The following is a 27,198-nucleotide window of genomic DNA, read 5'->3' as shown; positions in this document are numbered from 1 at the left end:
ATTTGTTAGTATCAGCATTATTAGTGGTGACACTAACAGAAAAAGTTAGAAACCCAGTCCCCTTGTCTTAGAATTATATACACAATGCCCACCTCTTGTCATCCTAACCCCTCACAGAAGGCACCAAAAACCCATGGGGGAGTTCCCATCGTGGCTCAGCTGTGACAAACCCGACTAGTACCCACAAGGACTCAGGTTCGATCCCTGGTTAAGGATCTGGCGGTGCTGTGAGCTGTCATGCAGGTCGCAGACACAGCTCAGATCCTGCATTGCTGTGAGCTGTGGTGTAGGTCACAGACGCTGCTCGGATCTGGTGTGGCTGTGGCTGTGGTGTAGGCCGGCAGCTGTAGCTCTGATTCGACTCCTAGCCTGGGACTTACATATGCCGCAGGTGTGGCCCTAAAAAGTAAAAAACACAAAAAACAAACAAAAGATGATGGGATGTCTCTCCCAGGGCTGGACATGGCAACCACAGACCAGGGTGAAGATCAGGATCTTCCACTGAAACAGGATTGACTGAGTTTCAATCCTTCCAGGCTATTCTGCAGAGCCAACATTTTCTCTTGTTAAATAATCCTAGGAACTGCACAAACGATACTCAGCACACATTCCAAACTAATCGTTAGGAGACAACAATCTGTTACACGGAACTAGACTGGTGACCTTGTAACGCTCAGCTCATTTCCAACCAGGGAGCAGAAGGACAACCAGCATCCAAAGAAGGAGAATGCCTGGTCGTGGTCCACTGAACCTGGACACAACGAAGCTGGAGTCCTCCCAACACGTTTTCTGACGCTGGACTCCACGGCCCCCGCAGTGTATAAAAATGACCGACACTCACCCTTAGGAAACAGCTGCCCCTGGCATTCAGTCCACATTTGTTCTAGGGCCTTGTTCTTACAGGCTCCTGCTAGCTTTCTCTCTGATTAAAAAAATCACCATGTAGGAAGCCACTGTCTGTCACAAGACAGCCAAACAGAGACACCAAGTCTTGTACAAGAGTCATAACGCATTTAAAAACATCAGCATTCCAAATATACTTCCAAGGATGACTAGGATTATCTAGGTAACATCACCGAAATTGATGAGAACTATCACATAATAGCTTGCACTGAAATGTCTGGCGCCTTCTCGGTACAAGACATGAAGGATTTTTACCTTGATTAAGGCATGCAATTCCGACCGATGTGATTACCCTCATTTTCCAGTTGAACAGCATGAATCAGAGAAGTGAAGACTTCGCCCCAGGTCACACAGCTAATACAGTTGCTCCTTGAACAACATGGGGGTTGGGGGACAGTCAAAACTCCAAATGTAACTTACAGTTGGTCCCTCTGTATCCATGGATTCAATCAACCACAGATAGTATGGTACTGTCACATTTACTCTCAAAAAACGTACACACGTAAGTAGGCCCGAGCAGTTCATACACTTGTTGAGAGTTAACTGCATTTGGAGGAACCAGGTTAACAAACTAAAACAATATTCTGTTTAAAAAATCCTATACAGGGAGTTCCCATTGCGGCTCAGCAGTTAATGAACCCAACTAGCATCCATGAGGATGCGGGTTGGTTTGATCCCTCGCCTCGCTCAGTGGGTTAAGGATCCAGCATTGCCATGAACAGTGGTGAAGGTCGCAGCTGCGGCTCAGATCCCACATTGCTGTGGTGTAGGCCGTGGCTACAGCTCCAACTGGACCCGTAGCCTGGGAACCTCCATGTGCCGTTGGTGCGGCCCTAAAAAGACAAAAAAAAAACAAAACAAAAAAAAAAATCCTATACACCCCAAAGAGGCAACCAGTGGCTGCCCTTTGCCCTATTTATGGAACCCAAAGCAACTCCCTGTCTATGATGATTTAAAAACCAATCACCAGAGAAAACCATGACTCGAAAACATACATATACTCCAATGTTCACTGCAGTACTATATATAATAGCCAAGACATGGTAACAGCCTAAATGTCCATTGACAGAGGAAAGGATAAAGAAGATGTGGTACATAATATACAACAGAGTATTACTCAGCCATTAAAGGAAATAACAGCTTTTGCAGCAACATGGATGGACCTAGAAATTATCATGCTAAGTGAAATCAGTCAGACAGCAAAACACCAACATCAAATGCTATCACTTACAAGTGGAATCTAAAAAAAGGACACAATGAACTTCTTTGCAGAACAGATACTGACTCACAGACTTCAAAAAACTTACAGTTTCCAAATGAGACAGGCTGGGGGGTGGGGGGATGCGCTGGGGGTTTGAGAAGGAAATGCTATAAAATTTGGTCGTGATGATTGTTGTACAACTATAAATGTAACTGAGTAATTTAAAAAAAAAAGGAGAAAAAAAATAAATAAATGACCAACCAAAAACTGAACTCTCTTAAAAGTTAGGCATAGTGTAGGAGTTCCTGTTGTGACTCAGCAAGTGCGGGTCTAAAAAAAAAGACAAAAAAAAAAGTTATGCTTAGTGTAAATAAAGTATGACACGCCAACCCTTGTCCTGCAAACCACCTGAGGTTGCCAAGGAGTAAATCTTGCCATAGCTGGACACTGGTCTTTATCCCCCATGAAGAAAGAGATGGATCTACAGATGCCCTTGGAAAGGTAATCTCAACAGGAGCCTAGAGGCCAGCATTCTGAATTCTCCCTTGAATTCAAAGATATTTTGACCCTTCCAAGGCAATTGAAGTGGTAGAGGTGTGTGGCAGTTCCTGCACAAATAAACACAGAATTACCATATGACCCAGCCATCCCAATTCTGGGAACATACGCAAAAGAAGTGAAAGCAGGGAATCTGATACTTGTACACCTGTGTTCGTAGCAGCATTATTCACAATGGCCCAAAGGTGCAAACCATCCACAGGTCCATCAACAGATGAACAAGACATGGCATATACATCAATGGAATATTATTCAGCCTTAAAAAAGAAGACAATTCTAACACAGGGTACAACGCAGATGAATCTTGAGGACATGGAGCTAAGTGAAACAAACCTGTCACAAAGGACAGATGCTGTATGATTTCACACATACGGGGTACCTAGGGCAGTCAAAATCAGAGTGAGAGAAAGATGAGTGGGTTCCAGGCAAGGGGAAGAGAGGGAAGTGGGGGAGTCATTATTTAATGGGTGCAGAGTGTCCATTTAAGAAGGATGAAAAAATTCTGGAGATGGATGGTGGTGGTGATAGTTGCACAAAAAATGTGAATGAGGAGTTTCCCCGGTGGAGAAGTAGGTTAAGGATCCAGCGTGCAGTCCTTGGCCTGGGAACTTCTGCTTGCTGCAGGTACAGCCAAAAAGAAAAAAAAAAAAAAAAGATGTGAATGAATGAATGCCACTGAGCTTACACTTAAAAATGGCTAAGACAGTAAATTTTATGTTGTGTATCTTATGATAAACATATGCACAGAGAATGATGGGTTTTAATTAATTCAGTGAATTTCAAATCTTGGCTGCACTCTGGAATCTCCTATGGCGAATTTTTAAAATATCTATTCATTCCTGGAGTTCCCGTCATGGCTCAGCAATGAACGAACCCAACCAGGATCCACGAGGATTCGGGTTCGATCCCTGGCCTTGCTCAGTCAGTTGAGAATCCAGTGTTGCCATGAGCTACGGTGTAGGTCACAGATGTGGCTCTGATCTGGCGTTGCTATGGCTGTGGCTGTGGTGTAGGCCGGCAGCTGTAGGTCCAATTGGACCCCTAGCTGGGAACCTTCATATGCTGTGTGTGCAGCCCAAAAAAGCAAAAAAAAAAAAAACAAAAAAATTTTAGTAAAATAAATAAAAAGTAAAATATTGACTCATTCCTAGTAGCAAGAGGCTGGACATAGCAGGCCCCCGATGTGATGCACTAAGAGGAAACAGCCTCACTCTTAAGGCTTCAACATGACTGAAGTGTCAGGGATGTGGCAGCACTGCTCCAGCCTGGGCAAGACCAAGGGGGCGGGTCACAGCCGAAAGGCATACAAGGAACTTGACTGGACCTTGGGTCCAAAAAACTGACGATCAAGTACAGCTGAGGAAAATCTTAATGTAGAATTTAAAAATGATAGAGTTCTCATTGTGGCTCAGTGGGTTAAGAACCTGACTAGTATCTATGAGGTTGCAGGTTCACTCCCAGCCTCGCTCAGTGGGTTAAGGATCCGGCGATGCCATGAGCTGCGGTATAGGTCGTAGATGCGGCTTGGTGGAGGCCAGCAGCTCTGAGTCAGGCCCTAGCCTGGGAACTTCCATATGCTTCAGGTGTAGCCCTAAAAAAAGAGGAGGGAATGGTGGATGTGAATGCACAGTATGCATGGTACTGAGGCTGGGGCTGTGGTGGAGAATGTCCCTGTCACTGGCCTGTGAGACAGGTGCTGAAGTATTTAGGCATAAGACATCACAGTGCCTGCAGATGCAATGGTGTGGCACGATGTTAGCAGTTGGTGAGGCTACATAAAAGGGATGCATGTTCAAAGCACCATTCTTTTTGGGTTTGAGGATTCAAAAACATTTTAATTAAAAAATATATATATGGCGTTCCGGTCATGGCGCGGCAGAAAAGAATCTGACTAGGAACCATGAGGTTCCAGGTTCGATCTAGGGCCTCGCTCAGTGGGTTTAGGATCTGGTGTTGCTGTGAGCTGTGGTGTAGGTCACAGACATGGCTCGGATCCCATGTTGCTGTGGCTGTGGCGTAGGCACCGCTGTAGCTCTGATTCGACCCCTAGCCTGGGAACCTCCATGTGCCACAGTGCGGCCCTACAAAAAATAAAAATAAAAATACCTATGACAGAGCTTTACCCCCCAAACAAACAGAACATCTAGAGGTTGGGACCCAGGGAAACTGTGTTTTCTTTGTGAAGCTCCCCTGGAGATTATAATGGGCAGTCAGGTTGACAGCTATGAATTAAGAACAGCTCTAAACCGAGAGGTGGTATTACCACGTGTATAAAAGTCAAAGATGTGCAATTACCTTAAGAGGGTGGCCCGATCTTGGTACCCAGCAACGCTGGGAAATCTTCTGAAGTCCCAAATGATCCCGGCTGCCCTGACTGCCACTCTTCCTTTACTTTTCTTAAAAATAAGTCACCACATCTCAACTCTGCAAAGAAATGAGCTCGATCCACAGCCTAGGAAACAGCTGACTTCCCAAGCGGCAGCCCCAACCCTACTGTAAAAACTCAGATGTCCTGCATCTCATAAGATGAAGTTTCCCATCGTGAAAACCTTCTCCTATCACAGGGGTCTCAGACACACTACTCTTGAAAAGTCTGTTCAATTATGAGGCACCTACGATTTACTTGCGTGTTCATGATATTTACTTCCTAGCAAGGCACACGCTCAGAAAGACAGGGAAGATTCTGGCCAAAGATTATACAGGAAGTATGTCCACACTGAAATAAAGGCAATTGACATTAAAGTAAGAAATTTGACATCTTGAAGATATTGCTATTAAAAGCCAAAATTTTGCCTTTCAAGCTGGAGGAAAAAGGGGGGAAAAAAAAAAAAAACCCCAACCCTCATTTCAAACATCAGTCCAAAACCAGCCTACGTCACACAGCTGAAGTGGCACTGTTTTGAGACAGGTGATGAAGAGATAAGGCTTTTTCAACATTAGTAAGACTCCCCCACGCCATAGCCAGTGAAATAAGCAGCTAAGTTACCCCACACCATACATGTAATACATGAATAGTTTTCAAAGCAATCTTCCGTGCCCCCTTTGAGGCAAACATAAAGCCATTTCTCAGATGTAGACAGAAGCTCAGAGAGGTCATACCCCATGTCACACAGTAAGTAGTGCCTCCATCTAAGCCCTCAGGTGTTAGAGGCTGCCCTGGCCATCACAGTGGCCCTGACACCTTTCCAGGGTGACAAGACTTCCATCACAGCTGCCTCAGTTTTACAACATAATGCAGGGGACAGTGGCAGCTTCCAAAGGCCCAATAAGCTCACAGAACAATATTTTCCACCCATTTTGAGGTGCTAGAGGAGCAAGTGCAATCTCCAGCTGAGGGACACATCCAAGCTGCTTCTCCATTTTGATCACAACTTGACCCATACAGGCAACCGATCTGCAAGCCCTGGGTCACTTCCACCATACACACAGCATCCAGCAGCCCTTGCTGAATAAAAAGACAATGAGTGGTTTACTTCTGCCAGGCTCCTGAGAGTTCTCTCTCTGAGCTAAGAGAAGAACCCCCCTACTTTAATGTCAATTGCCTTTATTTCAGTGTGGACATACTTCTTGATCCACTGCCTTTTACAAGTCAGCCTCACACCTACTTTCCCTTCATAAATTTTGAAAACTCTGATTCGCTCCTGCCCACCTAGGCTTGTTTCTTAGCTCTGCTCCTACAGCACCTCGCTTATCCTTAGGGTTTTCATCCACTCTCTCATTATCTCTATCCAAATGACAACAGCTTACCACCTAAATAGAGCGTCCTAAAGCTCCTTCACTCTTTGTCTCTCTCTCTCTCTTTTTTTTTTTTTTGTCCTTTTTTAGGGCCACACTGGTGGCATATGGAGGTTCCCAGGCTAGGGGTTGAATCAGAGCTGCAACTGCTGGCCCACACCACAGCTACAGCCACACCAGATCCAAGCCGTGCCTGTGACCCACACCACAACTCATGGTGACACAGGATCCTTAACCCACTGAGTGAGACCAGGGATCGAACCCGAATCCTCATGGATGCTAGTCTGACTCATTAACTACTGGGCCACGACAGGAACACCTCAGTCTCTGTCTCTTAACCTCTCACACAAGTACGTATGTGCATACACACACACACACCAGGAAAATTAAATCTCCACTAAATTCTTCCAATAACAGTCTTTGTTTTTCAGAATCTAATTTTTGCAAGGCAAAGTTCATAGATAATGATGACTTTGCATCTTGAGCAGCAAAGGTAACTGCTACAACTTTTCTAACTATAAAAATATTTTTTATGGAGTTCTCGTTGTGGCGCAGTGGTTAATGAATCCGACTAGGAACCATGAGATTGCAGGTTCGATCCCTGGCCTTGCTCAGTGGGTTAACGATCCGGCGTTGCTGTGAGCTGTGGTGTGGGTCGCAGACGCGGATCAGATCCCATGTTGCTGTAGCTCTGGTGTAGGCTGGCTGTTCAGCTCCGATTAGACCCCTAGCCTGGGAACCTCCATATGCTTCGGGAGCGGCCCAAGAAATGGCAAAAGACAAAAATATATATATATATATATTTTTTATAGTACAAAATGTGGAGAAGAAAAACTTTTTTTTTTTTCAAAGTTCACCCAGTATCTCATTACCTAGAAAGAACTACTGTTGATGTGGTGAATGACTCTATATGCTGGGGATACAGCAGTGACCAAAAGACACATATGCCACCTTCGTGGATATGGCGGCTCTTCTATTTTGTCCATGTTGTTCTCTGTAATTTTTTTTTCTTTTTAGGGCCACATTTGTTGCATACGGAGGTTCCCAGGCTAGGAGTCAAACTGGAGCTGGAGCTGCCAGCCTACCACACAGCCACAGTCACACCAGATCTGAGCTGCATCTGTGACCTACCCCATAGCTCTCAGAAACACCAGATCCTTAACCCACTGATCGAGGTCAGGGGTTGAATCTGCATCCTCATGGATGCTAGTCAGATTCATTAACCACTGAGCCCTGATGGGAACTCCTGCCCATGTCATTCTCAAATTCATCAGTGTAGTGTTTTGCAAAATCCATCGGCTTTTGTTTTTTGAAAGATAATACACGATAAAAACAATTTCAAGTAATATTCCCACCCTTGCCCTCAGTCTCCCCAAAGGCAACCTCTGGAAAGAGGTTTATATAATCCTCTAGATAAATCCACAGGTACACAGGTTAAGTCCATCTTCCCTGTTTGGTGGCTGCATCTTGTTTGCCCTACTCAACAGATCAAAGTACACATTTTCAGAGATTTCAAAACTACCACATGGAAGCACAGTCTAAGTTCCATTTCTTTCTCAGAGCTCACCTAATCCAATGTGGAAAAGATATGCCCAGAACCTACTTTGAAGAGTAATATGAAAGCACCATCCTCCCAACTGTTGATCAATTCACACTGACAGGAGCAAACATTCTATCAGAGAACTGAAGAAGACACTCTGAAACTGTCCCCAGAGTCAGGGCCAAACCAAGGAAAGGACTCCTGTGTCCCTGGTTCCCACGGACAGGGAGCGCTCTCTTTATATGAATATTTATTCTCTTTAAATGAATATTTATTCCTTTGGAAATTAAAACTCATTAGTAAATATAGAATGAAAAGGAGAATCTAATTGAATTAGCTGTGAAATGACCATTTTCAGGGAAAACTTTCTAACAGTTCAATCTGGGCAAGGCCTTGGGAAACCACCTTTCTCAATCTGATACTGAAGAGCGGGGTTTAGAGGGTGGGTGAATGAGAACTCATATTCCGTGAGGCTGACCATGTGACAGACTTCTTGCCAGGCTCCTTGCCCCAGCCCTGCAAAGCCTGCCTGGTCAGCCCAGGGCCAGGCAAAGAACGGGAAAGTGACAGACATACCCAAGGAGCCAGGTGGGCACCGAGTGTGGCTGATTCCAATGATGCCTTTTGGGGGAGGTGAGGAGTAGAGAGGTGAGGGGAAACATTTGTATGAAACTTGCTGGAATTGGCACTTTTCACAATAGCCAAGACAGGGAAACAACCCAAATGCCCATTGACAGATGAATGGATTAAGAAGATGTGGTATATATACACAATGGAATACTACTCAGCCATAAACAAGAAAAAATTAATGCCATTTGCAGCAACATGGATCCAACTAGAGATTCTCAAACTCATTGAAGTAAGCCAGAAAGAGAAAGACAAATACCATATGATATCACTTATGTGTGGAATCTAAAATATGGCACAAATTAACTTATCTACAGAACAGAAACAGACTCACAGACATGGAGAACAGATTTGAGGTTACCAGGGTGGTGGGAGAGGCAGGGAGGAATGGATGGCCTGTGAGTTTGAGGTTGGTAGACACCCTTACATTTAGGATGGATAAGCAATGAGGTCCTGCTATATAGGACTTATGATAGAACACAACAGAAGATAATATGAGAAAAGCAATGTTTAAATGTGTGACTGGGTCACTTTGCTGTAGAGAAGAAAGTGACAGAACACTGTAAATCATCAATTATAATAAAAAAAATTTTTTAATGAAACTTGCTGGAATTAAAAAAGCCCAGCAGAAAGTGGGGAGGCAGGATGAATGAATAACCTGAATGTGGGGACATGAGAAGCAGCTGAGACTGTTTATTTCCAAGCCTCCAACATCCCAGTTATTACTGTAAGTTGAGCTTCCCTGGCCCATGAACCTAGTCTCACTCTTTCTAGAGGCAGTAAGGTCTGAGGGACGTCGAATGAACCCAGCAGATGTTCTCTGCTTCCTAACCCTCCTTCTCAAGCCCCATACCACGAGGTTGACCAGAAGGCTGGAGGAAACTAGCATCCAAGACACACTCCACAATTTGAACCAGGCACAAAGACTAACGCTTATTTCAAGTAGCTCCTTCCCATCTCAATAGTGTCATGAGCCCTTGGGCTTCAAACCAGCAGCAACAGCAGTGATCAACTTAACTGTGAATGAGACAACAAGCTGCTTAGTAACCGCAGAGTGGCAGTTCAGTCACTCAGGTATGCTGGTGGCAACTCCACAACCACTTTGGTTTTTTTTTTTTTTTTTTCTTTCTGGCTGCACCTATAGCATGCCCAAGTTCCCTGGCTAGGGATCAAACCTGCACCACAGCAGTGACCTGAGACACTGCAGTGACAATGCCGGATCCTTGACTTGCTGCACCACAAGAGAACTCTGGCACAACCCTTTTTTTTTTTTGCTTTTTAGGGCCACACTTGTGGCATACAGAAGTTCTCCCTCCGGGAGTTCCCGTCGTGGCGCAGTGGTTAACGAATCCGACTAGGAACCATGAGGTTGCGGGTTCAGTCCCTGCCCTTGCTCAGTGGGTTAACGATCCAGCGTTGCCGTGAGCTGTGGTGTAGGTTGCAGATGCGGCTCGGATCCCACGTTGCTGTGGCTCTGGCGTAGGCCGGTGGCTACAGCTCCGATTCAACCCCTAGCCTGGGAACCTCCATATGCCTCGGAAGCGGCCCAAGAGATAGCAACAACAACAACAACAAACAACAACAACAAAAGACAAAAAGACAAAAAAAAAAAAAAAAAAAAAGTTCTCCCGCTAGGGGTTGAATTGGAGCTGTAGTTGCTAGCCTATGCCACAGCCACAGCCACACCAGATCTGAGCCTCATCTACAATCTACACTGCAGCATGTGCAAACATTGGCTCCTTAACCAGGGAGGCCAGGGATCAAACCCACATCCTCACAGAGACAGCATCAGGTTCTTAACCTGCTGAGCCACATTAGGAATTCCCACAACCCCTTTTAAGATGACAAAAAAAAAAAAAAAATGCAGCGCAGAAATCCAACCCACCATCAAACTGATGCCGGAAAGATGTTACTGGAATCTGGGTTCTTGTTCACGCAGCTGAAGAATGAACTTCACCAACACACAGGCAGCAAACAAGCAAAGTCTTTATTACAGGAAAGCAAATACCTCCCAGGGTTGCTGGGAGGCGGGAGAAGAGCCCCACCACCACCACCACCATTGTCCTATAGGGGTTTCTAATCCCTTAAAGATGTGGGGGGTGCCAACATGGGGTCCAGAAAGATGTGGTTGTCTCCCATTGGCCTCGCCCAATTATCTATATCAGTCCTTGTCCAGTAGGGTCTTAGGGGTAGAAATGTCCCTTAAGTCTCATGGTTTCTTTGCCCTTCTCTTCCGGTAAACTGAGTCACAGGGGGTTAGGGATTCATGTCCATCTGGGGGTAGGTACACTCCCTATAGTAAACAAGGCCTGTGGGGATGTTACTCCCTGGAGCCCTTAAGCCACAAATGTTAATCAATAGCCATATCAGAGAATGCATGGAAGCCTGCACTGCCTGCCTGAGTTAGTCTTCTGCCTCAAAACATTATTTTTTTAACAGTCAGCAATAAAATGTTTTAAGTACACATGCAAAAGAATGAATCTGAGTTCCACCCAAATTGACAGACTGACTCCACTTCCATATAGTCATTATTTTCCCATGAGTCTATGTGTTCAAGAAAGCATGGGATGTTTATGTCAGTTGCATACCAATTTAAAAAAAAAAAAATGTGTACGGGAACAAGATTTTAAATCCACTTTCTGTTAAAGTGAGAAAAAAGCGAGGACCTGGGGGGAGAGAGGCAAGCGGCAGCAGTGATAAGGGCAATACTACTGCTACCCCTTCTCCATCATTCAAGAAGGGGCTCTATGGAGACACACTCTGCATGTGCACTGAGTCGGTTCACCCTCTGAACATGCACATTCCCATCTGCCCTTTACAGCAGAGAAACGGAGGCATCAAGAAATTAAAATCAGGAGTTCCCGTCGTGGCGCAGTGGTTAACGAATCCCACTAGGAACCATGAGGTCTCGGGTTCGGTCCCTGCCCTTGCTCAGTGGGTCAAGGTTCCGGTGTTGCCCTGAGCTGTGGTGTAGGTCGCAGACGCGGCTCGGATCCTACGTTGCTGAGGCTCTGGCGTAGGCCGGCGGCTAGAGCTCCGATTTGACCCCTAGCCTGGGAACCTCCATATGCCGCAGGAGTGGCCCAAGAAATGGCAAAAAGACAATAAAAAAAAAAAAAAAAAGAAAGAAAGAAATTAAAATCACTTACGTAGGTTCCACAGAGGCTGAAAGGAAAGCTCAGCTCAACGTTAAACACTTATCTGGCCGTCAAACTCTTGAGATTAACAAACAGTATCATGCAAAACCTCTAATAATGACAAATATTTATTGGGTGTCTTCTAAGTTGTACCAAGGTTCCAGGTTACTAGCTAGGTCCTGAACCTAAGCAATACCTAAGTATTTCAAACAGATGTTGCTTCAGCCACATGCAAATTAAGCCCATTTACATGGAGATGAGTAAGGAACTGCATCCACCAGCATCCACAGACTGAGTTCATCTGGGCAACAACATAAAAGATGTGAGACAACATTATCAGGAACTAACTTGCCTTCATTTGCAAAAAATGATATAAAAATGTCTTCTGAGATTCAGCGGTAACGGAGAAAGGAGAACAGTTAAAAGTTGTCCTCTTTGGGGATCTTAGCCAAAAAAATTTCATCAAAGCAAAACAAATAGATCTGTCCTTTCCCGTAATATGGGGATGAGCTGGATGCGCTTACTCCTATCAAATGATATCTCTGCTAACATATTCAACCGTTCTCAAAACTGCAGGAATGAAAGGCACTTAAGCTGTCCTGGGGGTTGGGGGGCGGGGGGGGGCGTGCAGGAAGAAGACATCTTTCAACCCCTGGTGTCCAGGAAAGGATTAGAGTCCAGAGTGACCGAGACTGGAACCTTCCCTATCACACAGACAGGTTCCCCAGCGCCTTTAGCCTTCCCATTGGCTCCCAAGAGCACCACCTCCCCCTACAAGTCCGTGGGGAGTTGACATCACTTAGTCCTTAGCGGAGAAGTGGGGCTTTATCTTCTAAATCATATTTATTTCCCAGAAGGGAGAAAAGCAGACTTAAAGCCATATCATAATTGTTAGTTCCTATAAAATAAACACAAAACTGTACCGAAATCAATGCTGGGATTTGCATGAGGCACATGTGTGCGCTCCAATCAAGCACACAAGGAATAGTGTAAATAAAGCATTCGGTAACATGCTCATGTGTTTTCACTTATTTGAAAAAAACTGCAATCACCATGGAGCAGGTAATCGCGTATTCAGAACGTGGTTTTTTGGTTTTTTTTTGTTTTGTTTTTGGTCTTTTTAGGACTATACCCACAGCATATGGAGGTTCCCAGGCTAGGGGTCCAATTGGAGCTGCAGCTGGCAGTCTACACTACAGTCATAGAAACACAGGATCCAAGCCACGTCTGCGACCTAAACCACAGGTCATGGCACCAACGGATCCTTAACCCATGGAGCGAGGTCAGGGATCGAACCCTCATCCTCATGGATGCTAGTCAGGTTAACCACTGAGCCATGACGGGAACTCCCGGAACGTCTTTTTCTGCTTGCACTAGGGTATGCATCACAAGTTCCTGGAGGGCTTGTAGAAACACACCCCGACCCCCAAGTTTCTGATTCAGAAGAGTTGGTCAGAGCAAGGAATTTGCCTTTCCACCAAGTCCTCAGGTAATGCCCTGTGGCCCTTGATGCTCTGGAAAAACCACTGTAATGACTGAAGAAACAGCTGTCAGCGCCCCTCGTGACCTCGGCAAGAAGGGCCGAGCACAGCCCGTGACTGTAAAAATAAGGGGAGAGTCCAGTGGGATCGGGGTCCCATCCAAGGGCCGCTCAGGAACTGGAAGCATGGGCATTAGCCACTTTCAACAAAACGGGGATGTCTGTCATGTGAATGCAGTAAATCTCCAGCGACATGTGAGGAGGAAAAATAGCCATTAAGGAATGGAGAATATGAGGAAAAAAGAGGTAGAAGAAATCCTACCCTCTCCCCAGGATGACTCAGTTGTCAGGATCTTTGTCCTGCTGTAACTACACTTTTTTTTTCTTACCTGCTCTCAGAGAATTTACCTTCTGAAATGGCTCCAAGTTAGTTGCCCATCCCCCTGGCTGGAATGTGGGAGGCTCCAGGGAGGGTCCAGACCTACCTCTCTTTGTTTTCCTCGGATGCCACCAGTTCCAGAAGCCTAAGCATGACTTCCTTCTAGCCTTCCTTGTTATCCTCAGCAAAACTATCTGACAAACCTGCCCATTAAAAATAGCTCCCCAGGAGTTCCGCTGTGGCTCAGCATAACGAACCTGACTAGAATCCATGAGGATGTGGTTTCGATCCCTGGCCTTGCTCAGTGGGTTAAGGATCCGGTGTTGCTGTGAGCTGTGGTGTAAGTCACAGATGCGGCTCTGATCCTGCATTGCTGTGGCTGTGGCTCCGATTGGACCCCTAGCCTGGGAACTTCTATATGCCCGAAGTGCAACCCTAAAAAAAGCTCCCCAACCTAGAATCGTGGGGAAGGGGCCTCTGAGCAGCAGAGGGCAACACACACACACACACACACACACACACACACACATCTTACCCACTGTCCTGCTGTTTCCCGCCCCACACATTCCAACCACACCCACTGTTCCCACCATCCCCCACCTCAATGGGCCACTTGAGATAAAATCTAAAGAAAAGTTTAAAAAAAGGAGAGGGGCCCTCTGAAAGAGCAAGATAACTTTCGAAAGAAACTAGATTATACCACCCTCCTCAAGACAGCTCTAAAGGCATTTTGTTGCCTACAAATACAGAATTCCATGATGAATTCTCCTCTGGCTACACCCTCCCTCCAAGGCACCTATTCACACATCCTAGGCATCAACTGCACCAAAACAGCCACACAACAATACACTGGAATGCCTTTTGGGTTTTCCTCTGACCTCCCTCAGGGTCATGGTCACAACCTTCCCACTTTCCTCTCCAAATCCGAACCCATCACTTGTGTGTCTTCACTTCCACAGAATCTGAAAGCGCATTAATAGAACTATAAGCGATATTCTTCATCTTCCAGATTCTTTTTCTTGGCCCTATTCACACCATGTGTAAGTTCCCGGGCCAGGGATCAAACCTGTTCCCACAGCAGGAAAGTGCCAGGTTCTTAACCACTAGGCCACCAGGAAACTCCGAGACTCTCTTATAAGCTGTAACCATCTTAGTCATTCTTCCTTCATCCACAAGGGTGCTGCACATGTTAGGTGCTCAATTAATTGAAACTCCTATAATGTGTTTACCAACATGTCCCAGGAACCACACTGGCCACTGCTACAAGAATATAAGCACCACTCCTCAAGTTATAGGAGAAAACGCCAAGCCGATTCGGGCATTTAATGGCCAAGTCAGGATTTAAACCCACATCTACTCAACACCAAAGCTTCTGCCACCTCACTGACACCATTCTGCCTTTCAAGGGAGAAAAATAAAAGGGAAGAGTAAAGTGAAAAAGCATCAGCTCCCTGGTCAGCCAACCCACTACACACTCCTGTCTGAATTCCCATCAACCCCAAACTTTAAGGCTTAGCCAGTATACGTAATAAAGTGTGTTTTATAAATCATCCTATTTGGAATCATTTGAGCGTGCTGCTGTATTATGGAAAAGCCTTTCTTTCATTTCAGGGCCTCACAGCAATATGGGATGTCTTTCCATGTACCTAAAAGGTTTTGATGAAGCCTGGATACACTCTATAAAAAGCCCACATATTCTTCAATGTTTTTCCTTGGGGGTCAAAAAAGCAAAATCAGCTCTTGAGAATACCACCCGTGCATTTTTTTTTTTTTTTCTTTTTATGGCCTACCTGCTTCACATGGAAACTCCTGGGCTAGGGGTCTAATCGGAGCTGCAGCTGCGGGCCCTCAGTCAGAGTAACACCAGATCTGAGCCACACCTGTGACCTACACTGAGGCTTGTGGCAATACCGGATCCTTAACCCACTGAGCAAGGCCAGGGATCAAACTTGCATCCTCATGGATACTAGTCAGGTTCTTAACCCACTGAGCCACAGTGGGAACTCCCCACTCGTGTACTTTTAAAACAGCACCGTATCCAAATGGCTACAGGTTCTGCTGTTTGATAATATCATGACAAACCCCTGAAACAGGCAGAAAGGCGGGGAGAAACCCCCTCTGATGTATCAGTGGAGGCAAAATGCCAACAGCCTATGAGAAACTGCTTCAGGATCTGAGAGCCGTGGCTTCCACAGCCCCTGTTACCAACCAACTAACTGTGTGGTTTTAAGACATCCTGGCTTTGAGCTTCTGTGTGACAAGGGAAAACCACTGGCCCTTTCGGAAGCCATGAGCAGATGATAAGAATGGCACCTAAAACCCTCCCAGTACTTGGTAAATTCACCAACTAAAATTCCACACCCCATGCTGAAGTGCCTGCCCTGTAGCACTTACCTAGCAGATGGGAAGCTGAGTAGCCTTTGTTTCTCGTGTTTGGTACCATGAAGATATGGCAAGCATTAGATCTGCTTGTATACTAGCCTTTGGCTGTTGTTACTGGGTTTTTTTTTGTTGTTGTTGTTTTTTTTTTTTTTTTTTGCCACTCCGTGTGGTTGGCAGTTTGATATGGGATCTCTGTTCCTAGACCAGGAGTCGAATCCAGGCCGCAGAGGTTAAAGTGCTGAGTTCTAACCACTAGAGCACCAGGGAACTCCCTATAGCCTATCCTTTTAAATATAATGAAGTGTTAGAAAGCTTACAGAATGGGGAAGTGAGGGGCAAAAGCAAACCCATGGTTCCCTAGAGAAAAGGGGATTTGCCAAAACCTCAAACAACATGAAGTTCTGCAACAAGCTTGGTACTAGATGCTTAAACTCTCCCCAACAAGTCATATGTCATTCAAGTTAAAAGCCTACTAACAGAACACTTGAGCTGTTGACCTGAAAGATCCTTTTGAAAAGCTCAAGCAAAACACTAGCGCTGAAAGGAGGGTCTTGACTTTTTGTCTATTTCAGACAGCATGGCAGGGCCACGCTGCCTGCAGCCCTCTGCCTTCAAAGGAAAGCACTGGCAGATAGACCTTTAGAGCCAGGTTGCCCATCCTGCCTTACATACCCGAGCTGAACGAGTTCAGAACTGAAGTGTCTGGTACTGGGGAAGGGGTGAGAGGTGTAGTTGTGCTGATCACCCCAACAGGTCATTCCCAGATGATGTGGGAATCTCACCATTCAGACAAGAGCATCGGTCAGGAGTTCCCGTCGTGGCACAGTGGTTAACGAATCCGACTAGGAACCAGGAGGTTGCGAGTTCGATCCCTGGCCTTGCTCAGTGGGTTAACAATCCGGCCCAGGAGCTGTGGTATAGGTTGCAGACGCGGCTCGAATCCCGCATTGCTGTGGCTGTGGTGTAGGCCAGTAGCTACAGCTCCGATTCGACCCCTAGCCTGGGAATCTCCATATGCCACGGGAGTGGCCCTAGAAAAGGCAAAAAGACAAAAAAAAAAAAAAAAAAAGAGCATCGGTCAAAAGCTCACAGCATCTGCCAGAACCTTCCCCCTCCCCGCTCCACCCACAGCCATGCGGGGTTTATGTCAGCCGTCTTAAGAGAAGCAGTGTTAGCGTGGATCCCTTACAACAATCCTCATGAAAGGAAAGCTTTGCAGAGAGTAGCAAACCATCGTTCCTGCCAGACACATTGATTACTGACCCCCCGGAGGCACTTAAACGTTGATTGGATCCTCCGAGATGCAATGAGTGAAATCACCTAGGTCTAGTCGCAAAGCCCCTCTCTGCTAGCGCTGGTCTTTTTAACTCTCAAGTAACTGGAACAAAACTTTAGACAGATCATGACAGCAATGTGTTTTCAGAATTCCTTTGGCAAATACACCACACTTCGTTACAACGGCACAAAAGTTCCTGGCAAATCATACCTAAGCATAAGTTTCATTTAAATTTAGTTTATTTTTTAAATTTGTTATTAGTTGATTGATAATGTTCTGTCAATGTCTGCTATACAGAAAAGTGACCCAGTCACACATATACATACATTCTTTTCCTCACATTATTATGTTCTATCACAAGTGATTGGATATAATTCCCTGTGCTATACGGCAGGATAAATTTACTTTTTTTTTTTTTTCTTTTTAGGGCTGCACCCTCAGCATATGACGGTTCCCAGGCTAGGGATCCAATCAAAGCCATAGCTGCCCGCCTACGCCACAGCCACAGCAATGCCAGATCCGAGCCATGTCTGCAACCTACGCCACAGCTCATGGCAACACCGGATCCTCAACCCACTGAGGGTGGCCAGGGATCAAACCTGCAACGTCATGGTTCCCAGTCGGATTCACCCCAGCCGTGCCACGACAGGAACTCTTAAATTTATTTTTGATTGTAGAAAGATACCTTGCGTATAATATAATACTCTACTCATGTCTAAGTGCTTTAGTGAGCTAACCTGTCAGCTTTGTTCTGTAGTAACATCTCACAAAATAACTTCATGGGTTGCTGGAGGATATGGCCAACGTGGGAGAAACAAGGATCAAACAGAAATGGTCTATTTAATTTTAATTCAGCACTCCAGTGTGCAAGTCAGGGAGACGTGACAATCTCTCACGTCAGAAATCTGAGAAGGGAGCCTTCATGGAGAACTCATTGAGAAATCCCTCAAGGGCAACTTGCTATGTGGCATTTGACAAACCAACACCCATTAGCTCTGTGCAAAGGAGAGACACCTTCACAGCCTGAGTTAATTTGCTCTGTACAAGAATTACTGAAATACATGACAGTGTAAGGGGAGAAGAGATGACAGAACAACTGACCAGACCTCAAGCAAGTGCAACGGCTCTAAGGCAAAGTACCAAAAAGTTGTTTTACAAGCCCAGCGAATACGTTTTACTCAGAATGTGGGCCCCTAGAACTGAAATGACAACAATATATAGGGGATGTATCAGGACTTTGCTTATTTTTAAATGTCAGGGATAAAGCCTGCTTGGTATAGTTTGAGGTTTTACTGAATCTATACTTACCAAAGCCACAAACAAGAAAAAGCACAGCCCATGATGCAACAGAGCAAGTACAATCCTGCGTTCCCTTTCCCTGGCCTTCTTGTGAAGAGCTCAAAGCACTACTTTCGATCTCATGTTGACACAAGATTCAGGAAACCAACACCCATCAGAAGTTATATATTCTAATACATCACACCGCCCACTTTTGCAGGAATAGTCAATGTTAGGTAGTATCTTTGAGCACTAAAGCCCATGCCACTAGATTTTTTAAAAATACACTATGAACATACACCATCCATGAACCTGGTATCAAAGTCATAGAAATGAGAGTTCCCATCATGGCTCAGCGGAAACGAATCTGACTAGTACCCATGAGGACACAGGTTCGATCCCTGGCTTTGCTCAGTGGGTTAAGGATCCGGCATTGCCCTAAGCTATGGTGTAGGCTGGCAGCTATGGCTCTGATTAGACCCCTAGCCTGGGAACCTCCCATATGCCTCACGTGCTAAAATGACCAAAAAAAAAAAAAAAAAGTCATAGAAATGTTAATTGTAAAGACCTAACAGGTTATTGTATTAAAGCCTCAATATTTCAGGGTGGCCATCAAGTCTGGAAGTTGGCAAATATTGCCCATTTTTTCCCTATGTTGAGTGACCAACATAGCACTTGATGAAGTCAGAAAGGGTAAATGGGACTGATTGCTACAAGAGGGCACACCCCCATTACGCAAGACTCCTAAGAAAAGCTGGGTGATTATTTCCAAAGAAAATGGCCACGTGGAGTGCGCTTCCTGTTTGCCGGACCTGAACCTCATTGAGTGCTGCTCCTACAGCGCTCAAAAACCAAAGGTGTGTTCCATGAAAACTGAGCACCATCACAGAAGCCCATGCAGAGACGGATGGAAATTCTGCATCAATGCATTGCATTCACTCCAACTTTGCCCAGCACAGTGAATCAGTGAGCAACTACACACTGAACAGATCATGGTTTAAAATGTGCTACCAAAACCCGTTTTGTTAGGCATACTCACCTAGGTTCCACACTTTGTGGCCATCGTATAACCTGACACAGTGAAGCTACCATGTATTCTGGGAACTTGACACGTAAAGGACATTCACCAACCCAAGGACGCTTGACACCATTCTGGATGAACACATCCCAACCCAAGAAGCTCTGCTGTCTGTGGTTTAGCAACAGGCAAACTAAGGCTGCAAAGAGCTGGGCTGGATTAACTGTAAAATGCATTTCCCTAGAGGAGAGGCTGCAGCTGACTCCCCAGGCAGCCTCACTGCCTGACACAGTAAAGGTCACAGGGGAAAACTAACTTCCCATCTCTGATTGGGTCCATTCCAAGATTGGCGGGGAGAAAGAGGGTGCACAAGCTGACTACTCCCCTTTATTAGGCACGCCGGTGTCCCTCACCACCAGCCAGAACTACAAAACAAAACGCTGCAGTAAGTATCACCACCTTAACCCAAGCTTGTTACCCTTGCCACCAAGGCCAGCCTGGGCAAAAGATTAACCTGTGATCCATCCGTGGCCATGGGTTCACTGACAGGTCCAACCCTGTTGAGAGAGCGCGCCAACTTTCTGTTTGTTTTAAAGGAAATACTTCCTGGCACATGTTTGGTAAAGCTCTGAACTCTGCACATGAAGCCACGTGGTTGGTGCTAACCTGGCTCTATCCACTCACGATCCGCCAAAGCAACCTCTTTCCGAGGGCAGCCCCTGGCTGGGTAACAGACACCACCTCGTTCAAGTCACGCGGGCTGCATCCGGATCCCGAGGAGCCCAGCACCGCGTCCTGTCCCCGCCACAATCCTCCTGCGCGCCACACAGTCTCGGCAGAGCCAGGGGCGGGGTGACGGGGTAGGGTTGGAGAGGGGGTGGGGCGCCAGAGGTGACCCTTTCAGCTGCACCAGGAAAGGGCTCCCACCTGTGGGGCCCAAGAGGTCTTGCGGCCCAGGTGAAGTCAGAGGCAGACGGGTAGGAGGAGACGCCAGCCCTTCCAGGAAAGCCAACCTTACCACTAGCGCGGGCACGTAACTTAGGGAGCCCACCTGTAGCCACTGCAAACAAACTTTCCTCCCCTTCAGAGTCGGAAGAATCGGGTCCCTTACGCCACCCCCTGGCCCGAACCAGCAACCTGCCGGGAGCTCCGCGGGTTCCTCACCTGACACCCCTAAACCCCCAGCCTGGCGTGTACCAGGGAGCAGACCAAGCGCTGCCTCGAGCCACCGTGGGGTGTGCGGATAGAGGATTGAGGTGCCAGCTGGGGATTAGGAATTTGCGGGGAGAGCGGGAGGACGCCGCTCAACAGCCCTTGCAACTCCAGCTCCTAACTTTGCAAGCCACCCAACCGCTGCCCTCCGGTTCCCTCCGCTTCTCCAACTCCGGCCTTGCGGAGGGGGCTCCCCAAGGCCGGCGCAGCCCGACGAGCCCAGCGCACTTACAGCCATAGCGGGGTCTCTGCAGGGACGCCTGCTCCTCGTGGGGCATCCTACGCAGCTCCGGGGGCCCGCCCGGGGCGCGCCCCCCGCGGCTCCCCTCGCTAGCCAGGCTCGCCGCTCCGCGCCCCGCCGGCGCGCTCGTATCCGGCTTCTCGCTGGCCGCCCCGAGTTGGGCGCCCCGCTCTCTCGGTGTTCCCTCGTCAGCGCCCGCTGCGGCCGCCGCGCGCTGACACCCGAGCAAAAGTGAACTCTCCTCCCTCGCTTGCTCCCGGCTGCCGCCGCCGCCGCCTCCCGGACAGGTTTCCTTTCTCCTCCAGCCCGGCCCCGTTATCCACCGCGGTGGGAGCGCGCGCCGCGGCGCAGCGACCTCTACCGCGCGCGGGGCGCAGCGCCGGCCTCCTGGACCCGCCCCTACCCGGCCCGGGGGCTGCGCGGGCCCTGGGCCGGGATCCCCTGCAGCTGGGGCCGCGGGCGCCCCGCCTGATTTTTCACTTGTGGAGAGTTTAGAGGGTGGAAGTGAACCTCCGCGGAGAAGAGCAAGAAAAACCGCAGAAGACCCAGGCAGCCCCAGCCGCCCAGGGTGTTGCTCAGTTACAGGACAAACAGTGCGGTTCCTTTTCCTCCGGGGAGATTAAGCCTTGACCTTTTTTTTTCTTTTTTCGTTTTTTCCTTCACACGTTGCTTCTGACTCCTTGTCCACAAAATACAGGGTTCCCCTTTCATGACAAGAAACTGAGAGTGTGTGCTTGCTGGAGGGACAAGATAAACACTCCCCGAGCAACCACTCAAAACGCAACTGCCTGCCAGTCATCCTCTGCTCACCTTCGGCCTGCTCCCCTCCCCCAAGTACAGAACTATGGCCCAGCCCTGCTAGCTGGGGTCTCACACCACAGAAACCTTTTCTGGTCATGCTTTTAAGGAAATTAAACTGCATGTGGTAATTTTAAAATTTTTGTTTTTTTTTTTTTCGTGCAGTCACCTGGAGCTGTTTTTCTCTTTGTGCCTCAGAGTGATAAGATCTGGAGGAATGTGGGACACTTCTATACCCGTGTCCTCACCCGTTTGTCAAATGTGGAATGTGTGGGTGACCAGATGGCTGGCCAAATAAAATATCTGAGGTGGGGTTATGAGATGAGTTCATTGGAGAGAAGGTGGCATGGGGACACCAACCGGTTCTCAGTCTGCAAAGATGCAGAGCGGCCAGATGTTTTCTGTTTCGCGTGGGAGCTGCAGTTCCCAAACTTGTTGAAACTCAGATTCTGGGGCCCCACCCTCAGAGTTCTCAATTCAGTTGGTCTGGTCTGGGGCCTACGAACCTGCATTTCTAACAAGCTGCCCTGTGATGCTGACATTGCAGATGTTGGAAAATGTCTAACACAAGGCACAAGAGATCTCTGCTGGACTCAGAGGGAATGTCTTCCCATGGGAGAGCAAGGGGATTCTATCCTGCTCCTCTCTCTTTATTTTCTAGAGGCATTAGATTCTCATCTGGTTGGAGGGGTGAGTGGGGTTTTTTCCTCCCTTAAAAAAAGAAGACATCTCTTATAAGAGTAATTCAAAGGTGAATTGGCCACACTCTGAGGCACAGCAGGCTGTCAGTCAGTGTTCACCCAGATATAGGCATATAACAGAAGAATTTCCTGTGATTCCAGACATGCCAAATTGGATAGCTCAAGTTCATCTCAGTGATCCCATATATTGCATCCTGATAATTAAGCCCTTACACCTATAAATTGTCAGTATGAGGGTATGACTTAGGATTCAAATAAGTGGATAGCCTATGCACTTTGAAGTGGGAGGAAAATCACTATAAACCAAATGGTCAAGGAAGATGACAGCGTTTGAATGCATGGTTTAAGGTGGACCTTGAAAAAATGGGTAAGAGAATTAAAAAAAAAAGAAAAAGAAAGAAAAATGGGTAAGAGTTGAATGGAGAATGTCTGCTCTTGGAGGGCAGGCAAGAACAAGGGACAATAGCACGGGGCATGAGGTTGGGTGAGGGTAGGAACTTGGAAGCTGATATCAGATCACGGAGGACAATGACATCAGGCAAAGGGACTGGATGGATATATCATAGAAGCATCTGAGCGCTCTTCAAGCTTTGGGGCATGGGAGCTGCACGATGCAAGGGAGTTTAGGGAAGGGGACTCTTGCAGGTTATAGGATGGAGTGCGGCAGCTAGGAGATGCTGACACGTGGTGGAAGGGCTGTGGCAAAGGTGCAAGAGGGAAGTAAGGAGCGCTTCAGTGAGGTTGATGCCAGTGAGAATGATGAAGGGGAAGTTTTAATACAGACAAGTTGGTGCCATCAACACTTGTATAGATGTCGCCAAGTGTAGTCAGTAAAGTACATATCTGTTAATGGGACAAAGTGAAGGTTAAAGCATAAAGTGGTGGTCTCAGCTGGTCAGCTCTTCTCTGAAGGCTCTGAAGAGGTTTCAACACTCTAGCTTGGCTAAAGTTTCTATAGAGAACTTAATGCTAAGAAGAAATGATAAAAGCAAATTCTCCTTTTTTTTTTTTTTTTTTGGCAAGTGTTGAAATTAACCTTTGGGAGTTCAGTCTGCATTCCCTGGGAAAAATTATCTCACACATCAGTGCTCTGCAGAATCTCAGAAAAGAAATTTGTCTGCAGAATTCTGGGCTATTTTCTCTTAGGGTTTGACATTGGAGAGAGATTCAAATAAATACAAGGCCACGTGCCAGCTTACTTTGCCATCTGACCACACTTGCAAGAATATTAAATCAAAAACTCAGGCCACCTAGTGAAAAAAAAAGTTGTTTTTTTTTAACTAAATAAAGCAAAGTTTTTTCTTTAACTTAAAACTAAAGACATTGGAAGACTACTGAGACTTGGTAAAAAACTATTTTTAAAGCAATATTATTTTTAAATGATTATTTGCTGAGGCCCATCTCTCTCTCTCTCTCTCCTTCTGGTTCGTTGAAATGAGGTGTTTGAAAAAAAAATGCAGCTTTGTTTTTATAACAGTAAGAGATTATTTATATCCAGAGCATCAAAAAGGATTCTCAGGAGTTCCCGTGGTGACACAGTGGTTAATTAATCCGACTAGGAACCATGAGGTTGCGGGTTCGATCCCTGGCCTTGCTCAGTGGGTTAAGGATCCATCGTTGCAGTGAGCTGTGGTGTAAGCTGCAGACTCGGCTTGAATCCAGCGTTGCTATGGCCCTGGTGTAGGCCAGCGGCTATAGCTCTGATTGGACCCCTAGCCTGGGAACCTCCATATGCTGCGGGATCGGCCCTAGAAAAAGCAAAAAGACAAAAAAAAAAAAAAAAAAAAAAAAAAAAGAATTTTCAAAGTAGGTTGAATAAAGATCTTGGCATGCAATTTTAACATTCCACTCACCTTTGAAATGATCTGGTCATTTTTCAATAACATCCTGTTATTGATCATTTTAACATATTGACCAGAAGAGTGGCCATTAGGCTTTCAGAGCATCACCCAAAGAAGTGAGGCATAAAGAAAAGTGACAGGAAAGAAATCATTCACGCCTTTTTCAACATCCTAGGCGACTTTGAGTTGTTTAAATTTTCTAAATCATTCCCTGTTCCAGAAAAAAAGAGGTGCCGAGACTGGGCAGGAACTGCATTTGACAGCAAAGGAAACCTCTGTGTCAAAACAGGGAATTGTTACCATCCAACCTCAGAGAGAGAAACTCAGAACAGAAATAAATCTAACAGTCAGTGTTTCAGTTCTCAAAAGTTGCTAGTGGTGTCAGGGAGAGGATGACTAGAACTGATGGCTCCTCTGCATCATCTTATGGCCAAGGAAACAGACAGGCACTGAGAAGTTACCTGATTTCCATGACTATGGAAAGATAGAGCCTTAGCAACATTCCAGGTCCCCTGAGAGTCTCTGCTGGATGCCTTTTCTACTGTAGATATTTTTGTTTATATACATATATTTTTTTTCATATGAAGTCCTTTTGCATTTCACTAAAGTCTGTAGGTTTGAGCAACTTTCACATGCTTTGTCAAGGTTGAATCGGCAAGCTTTCTTGGCAGTTTGGCCTTTTTCTCTTTGTTCCAAACAAGTCAAAGTTTGGAAAGACTGAACTTTAATTTTAGTCACGGCAATGACAAAAAAATTTAAAAAAAGCACACACAGTTCCATTATTATTTTTCCCACTTCACAGTTTAAGAAAGTTAGATCTCCAGTGACTCTGAGATGATCCCCTGGATAACCTGGAAACGGAGGAGGAGAAAATAGCATTGATTCCAGGTGGTTCCCTTTGCTTTTTATCCCCTTCGCCCTGCCTTCACTTTCTCCATTGCGTCTGTCATCTAACAAAGCAGAGTAGATGATTTGTTTATTGCTTGTCACCTCTCTCTAAAATGTGAGCTTCTTGGGGAGTTCCTGTCATGGCGCAGCGGAAATAAATCCGGCTAGGAAACATGAGGTTTCGGGTTCGATCCCTGGCCTCGCCCAGGGGGTCAAGGATCTGGCGTTGCTGTGAACTGTGGTGTAGGTGGCAGACACGGATTGGATCCTACGTTGCTGTGGCTGTGGTGTAGGCCAGCGGCTGCAGCTCTGATTAGACCCCTAGCCTGGGAACCTCCATATGCCATGGGTGCAGCCCTAAAAAAAAAAAAAAGCAAAAAATAAAATGTGAGCTTCTTGACAGCTGGGACTTGGTCTAACTCTTGGCTGCTGTGTGCCCAGAACTTGCAGCAATGCCTGGAATACAGTAGCTGCTCAATTATTTTGTTATAATCATGAATTTATTAAATACTGTCATGTACCATGCACTGTACTAAGAATAGGTGCAACTTTCAATCTTATAACAACTCTGTGAAGAACTTCCAGTTATCCTTACTTAACAGTGAAGAAACGGATTGAGAATCTCACAGGGAGTACAGTAAACAGCAGTGCTCAATGTATGTGAATCTAAACTTTTCTCCAGCACAAAAAAAAACATTTCCTGGTCTTTTCTGGTCTTTTTAGGGCTGCACCGGAGGCATGTGGAAATCTCTGGGCTAGGGGTCTAATCTGAGCTCCAGCTGCCAGCCTACGCCACAGCCACAGCAATGCCAGGTCCGAGCTGCCTCTCTGACCTAAGCCTCAGCTCAAGGCAACACCAGACTGTTAACCCACTAAACGAGGCCAGGGGTCAAACCAGCGTCCTCAGGGATACTAGTCAGGTTCTTAACCTTCTGACCAACAGGAATTCCCACCTCCTGCTCTTCAGATTAATAAATTGAAGTGCAAATTGTTCACCTTCTATGAGTGATGTGTTCCCTTTTCCCAGGTAAAGGCTAAAGGAACTGCTATAAATGCCCCCAAATTACCACCATCATCCATTTGCCATCACAAAGAACTAAGAAACTAGGGTCCGGTTTGTGTCCAGGTACCAGTTCTTTTGTAGTTTTACTAATAATCCCCTACATTTCCCTGTTACTTTCACATGTACTCATGAGAAAAGATCTGAAAAAATGCTCAACCTAAGGGCTCTACCACATACCTGTACAGTTGTCCTGAATCCATTTTTTAAATTATTCATGATTTCCCATTAACTATAATTTCAAGTATGCTTTATCTTCATCTCAGGTTGATCTGTCTTTGGCAGTAGCTCTAGTCCCAGCTTTAATTTTCTCTGCCTGACTCTTACACTCCCTTTCTGGAACACTCTGTCTTCAACTGGTAGATGAGAGGCAAATGAAATGAAATTCTGGTTGACCTGGGAGAGCATGGATTTTTTTTTTTTAATTTTTTTTGCCTTTTTAGGGCTGTACCTATGGTATATGGAGGTTCCCAGGCTAGCGGTCCAATGGGAGCTGTAGCCACCAGCCTACACCACAGCCACAGCAAACGCCAGATCCAAGACAAGTCTGTGACCTGCACCACAGCTCATGGAAACGCCAGATCCTTAACCCACTGAGCAAGTCCAGGAATCAAACCTGCGTCCTCATGGATACTAGTCAGATTCATTTCTGCTGAGCCATGATGGGAACTCCGAGCTTGGATATTTTGAAAGGAGCCTCACTATGTATCAGACAATGAAAATTAAGACATTCATTATGTTACTGACCTGGGCTCTTGGACTCTTTAGTCAATAGAAAATGATAAGTTCCTGCTCTGGTGCAACGGGATCAGGGGCATTCTGGGAGTGATGGGACACAGGTTCGATCCCCAGCCCAGCACAGTGGGTTAAGGAGCCAGCATTGTTGCACCTGTGGCTTGGGTCGCAACTGGCAACTGTGGCTTGGATCTGACCCCTGTCCCTG

At 46.3% G+C, this 27,198-nt stretch overlaps 1 protein-coding gene across 1 annotated transcript in view; it reads right to left on the bottom strand.

Moving 5' to 3' along the window:
- The window catches only part of IQGAP2 (IQ motif containing GTPase activating protein 2), a 339,223-nt gene extending 317,916 nt beyond the window's left edge, over positions 1–21,307 (bottom strand). Inside the window, 1 exon segment of the mRNA XM_021084462.1 lies at positions 20,959–21,307. Within this exon segment, the coding sequence (XP_020940121.1) occupies positions 20,959–21,004 (46 nt within the window). The 5' untranslated portion in view covers positions 21,005–21,307.

Source organism: Sus scrofa, chromosome 2 (genome assembly GCF_000003025.6).
Source record: "Sus scrofa isolate TJ Tabasco breed Duroc chromosome 2, Sscrofa11.1, whole genome shotgun sequence".
Taxonomy (NCBI): domain Eukaryota; kingdom Metazoa; phylum Chordata; class Mammalia; order Artiodactyla; family Suidae; genus Sus; species Sus scrofa.
This window is presented reverse-complemented; position numbering and strand designations above follow the sequence as displayed.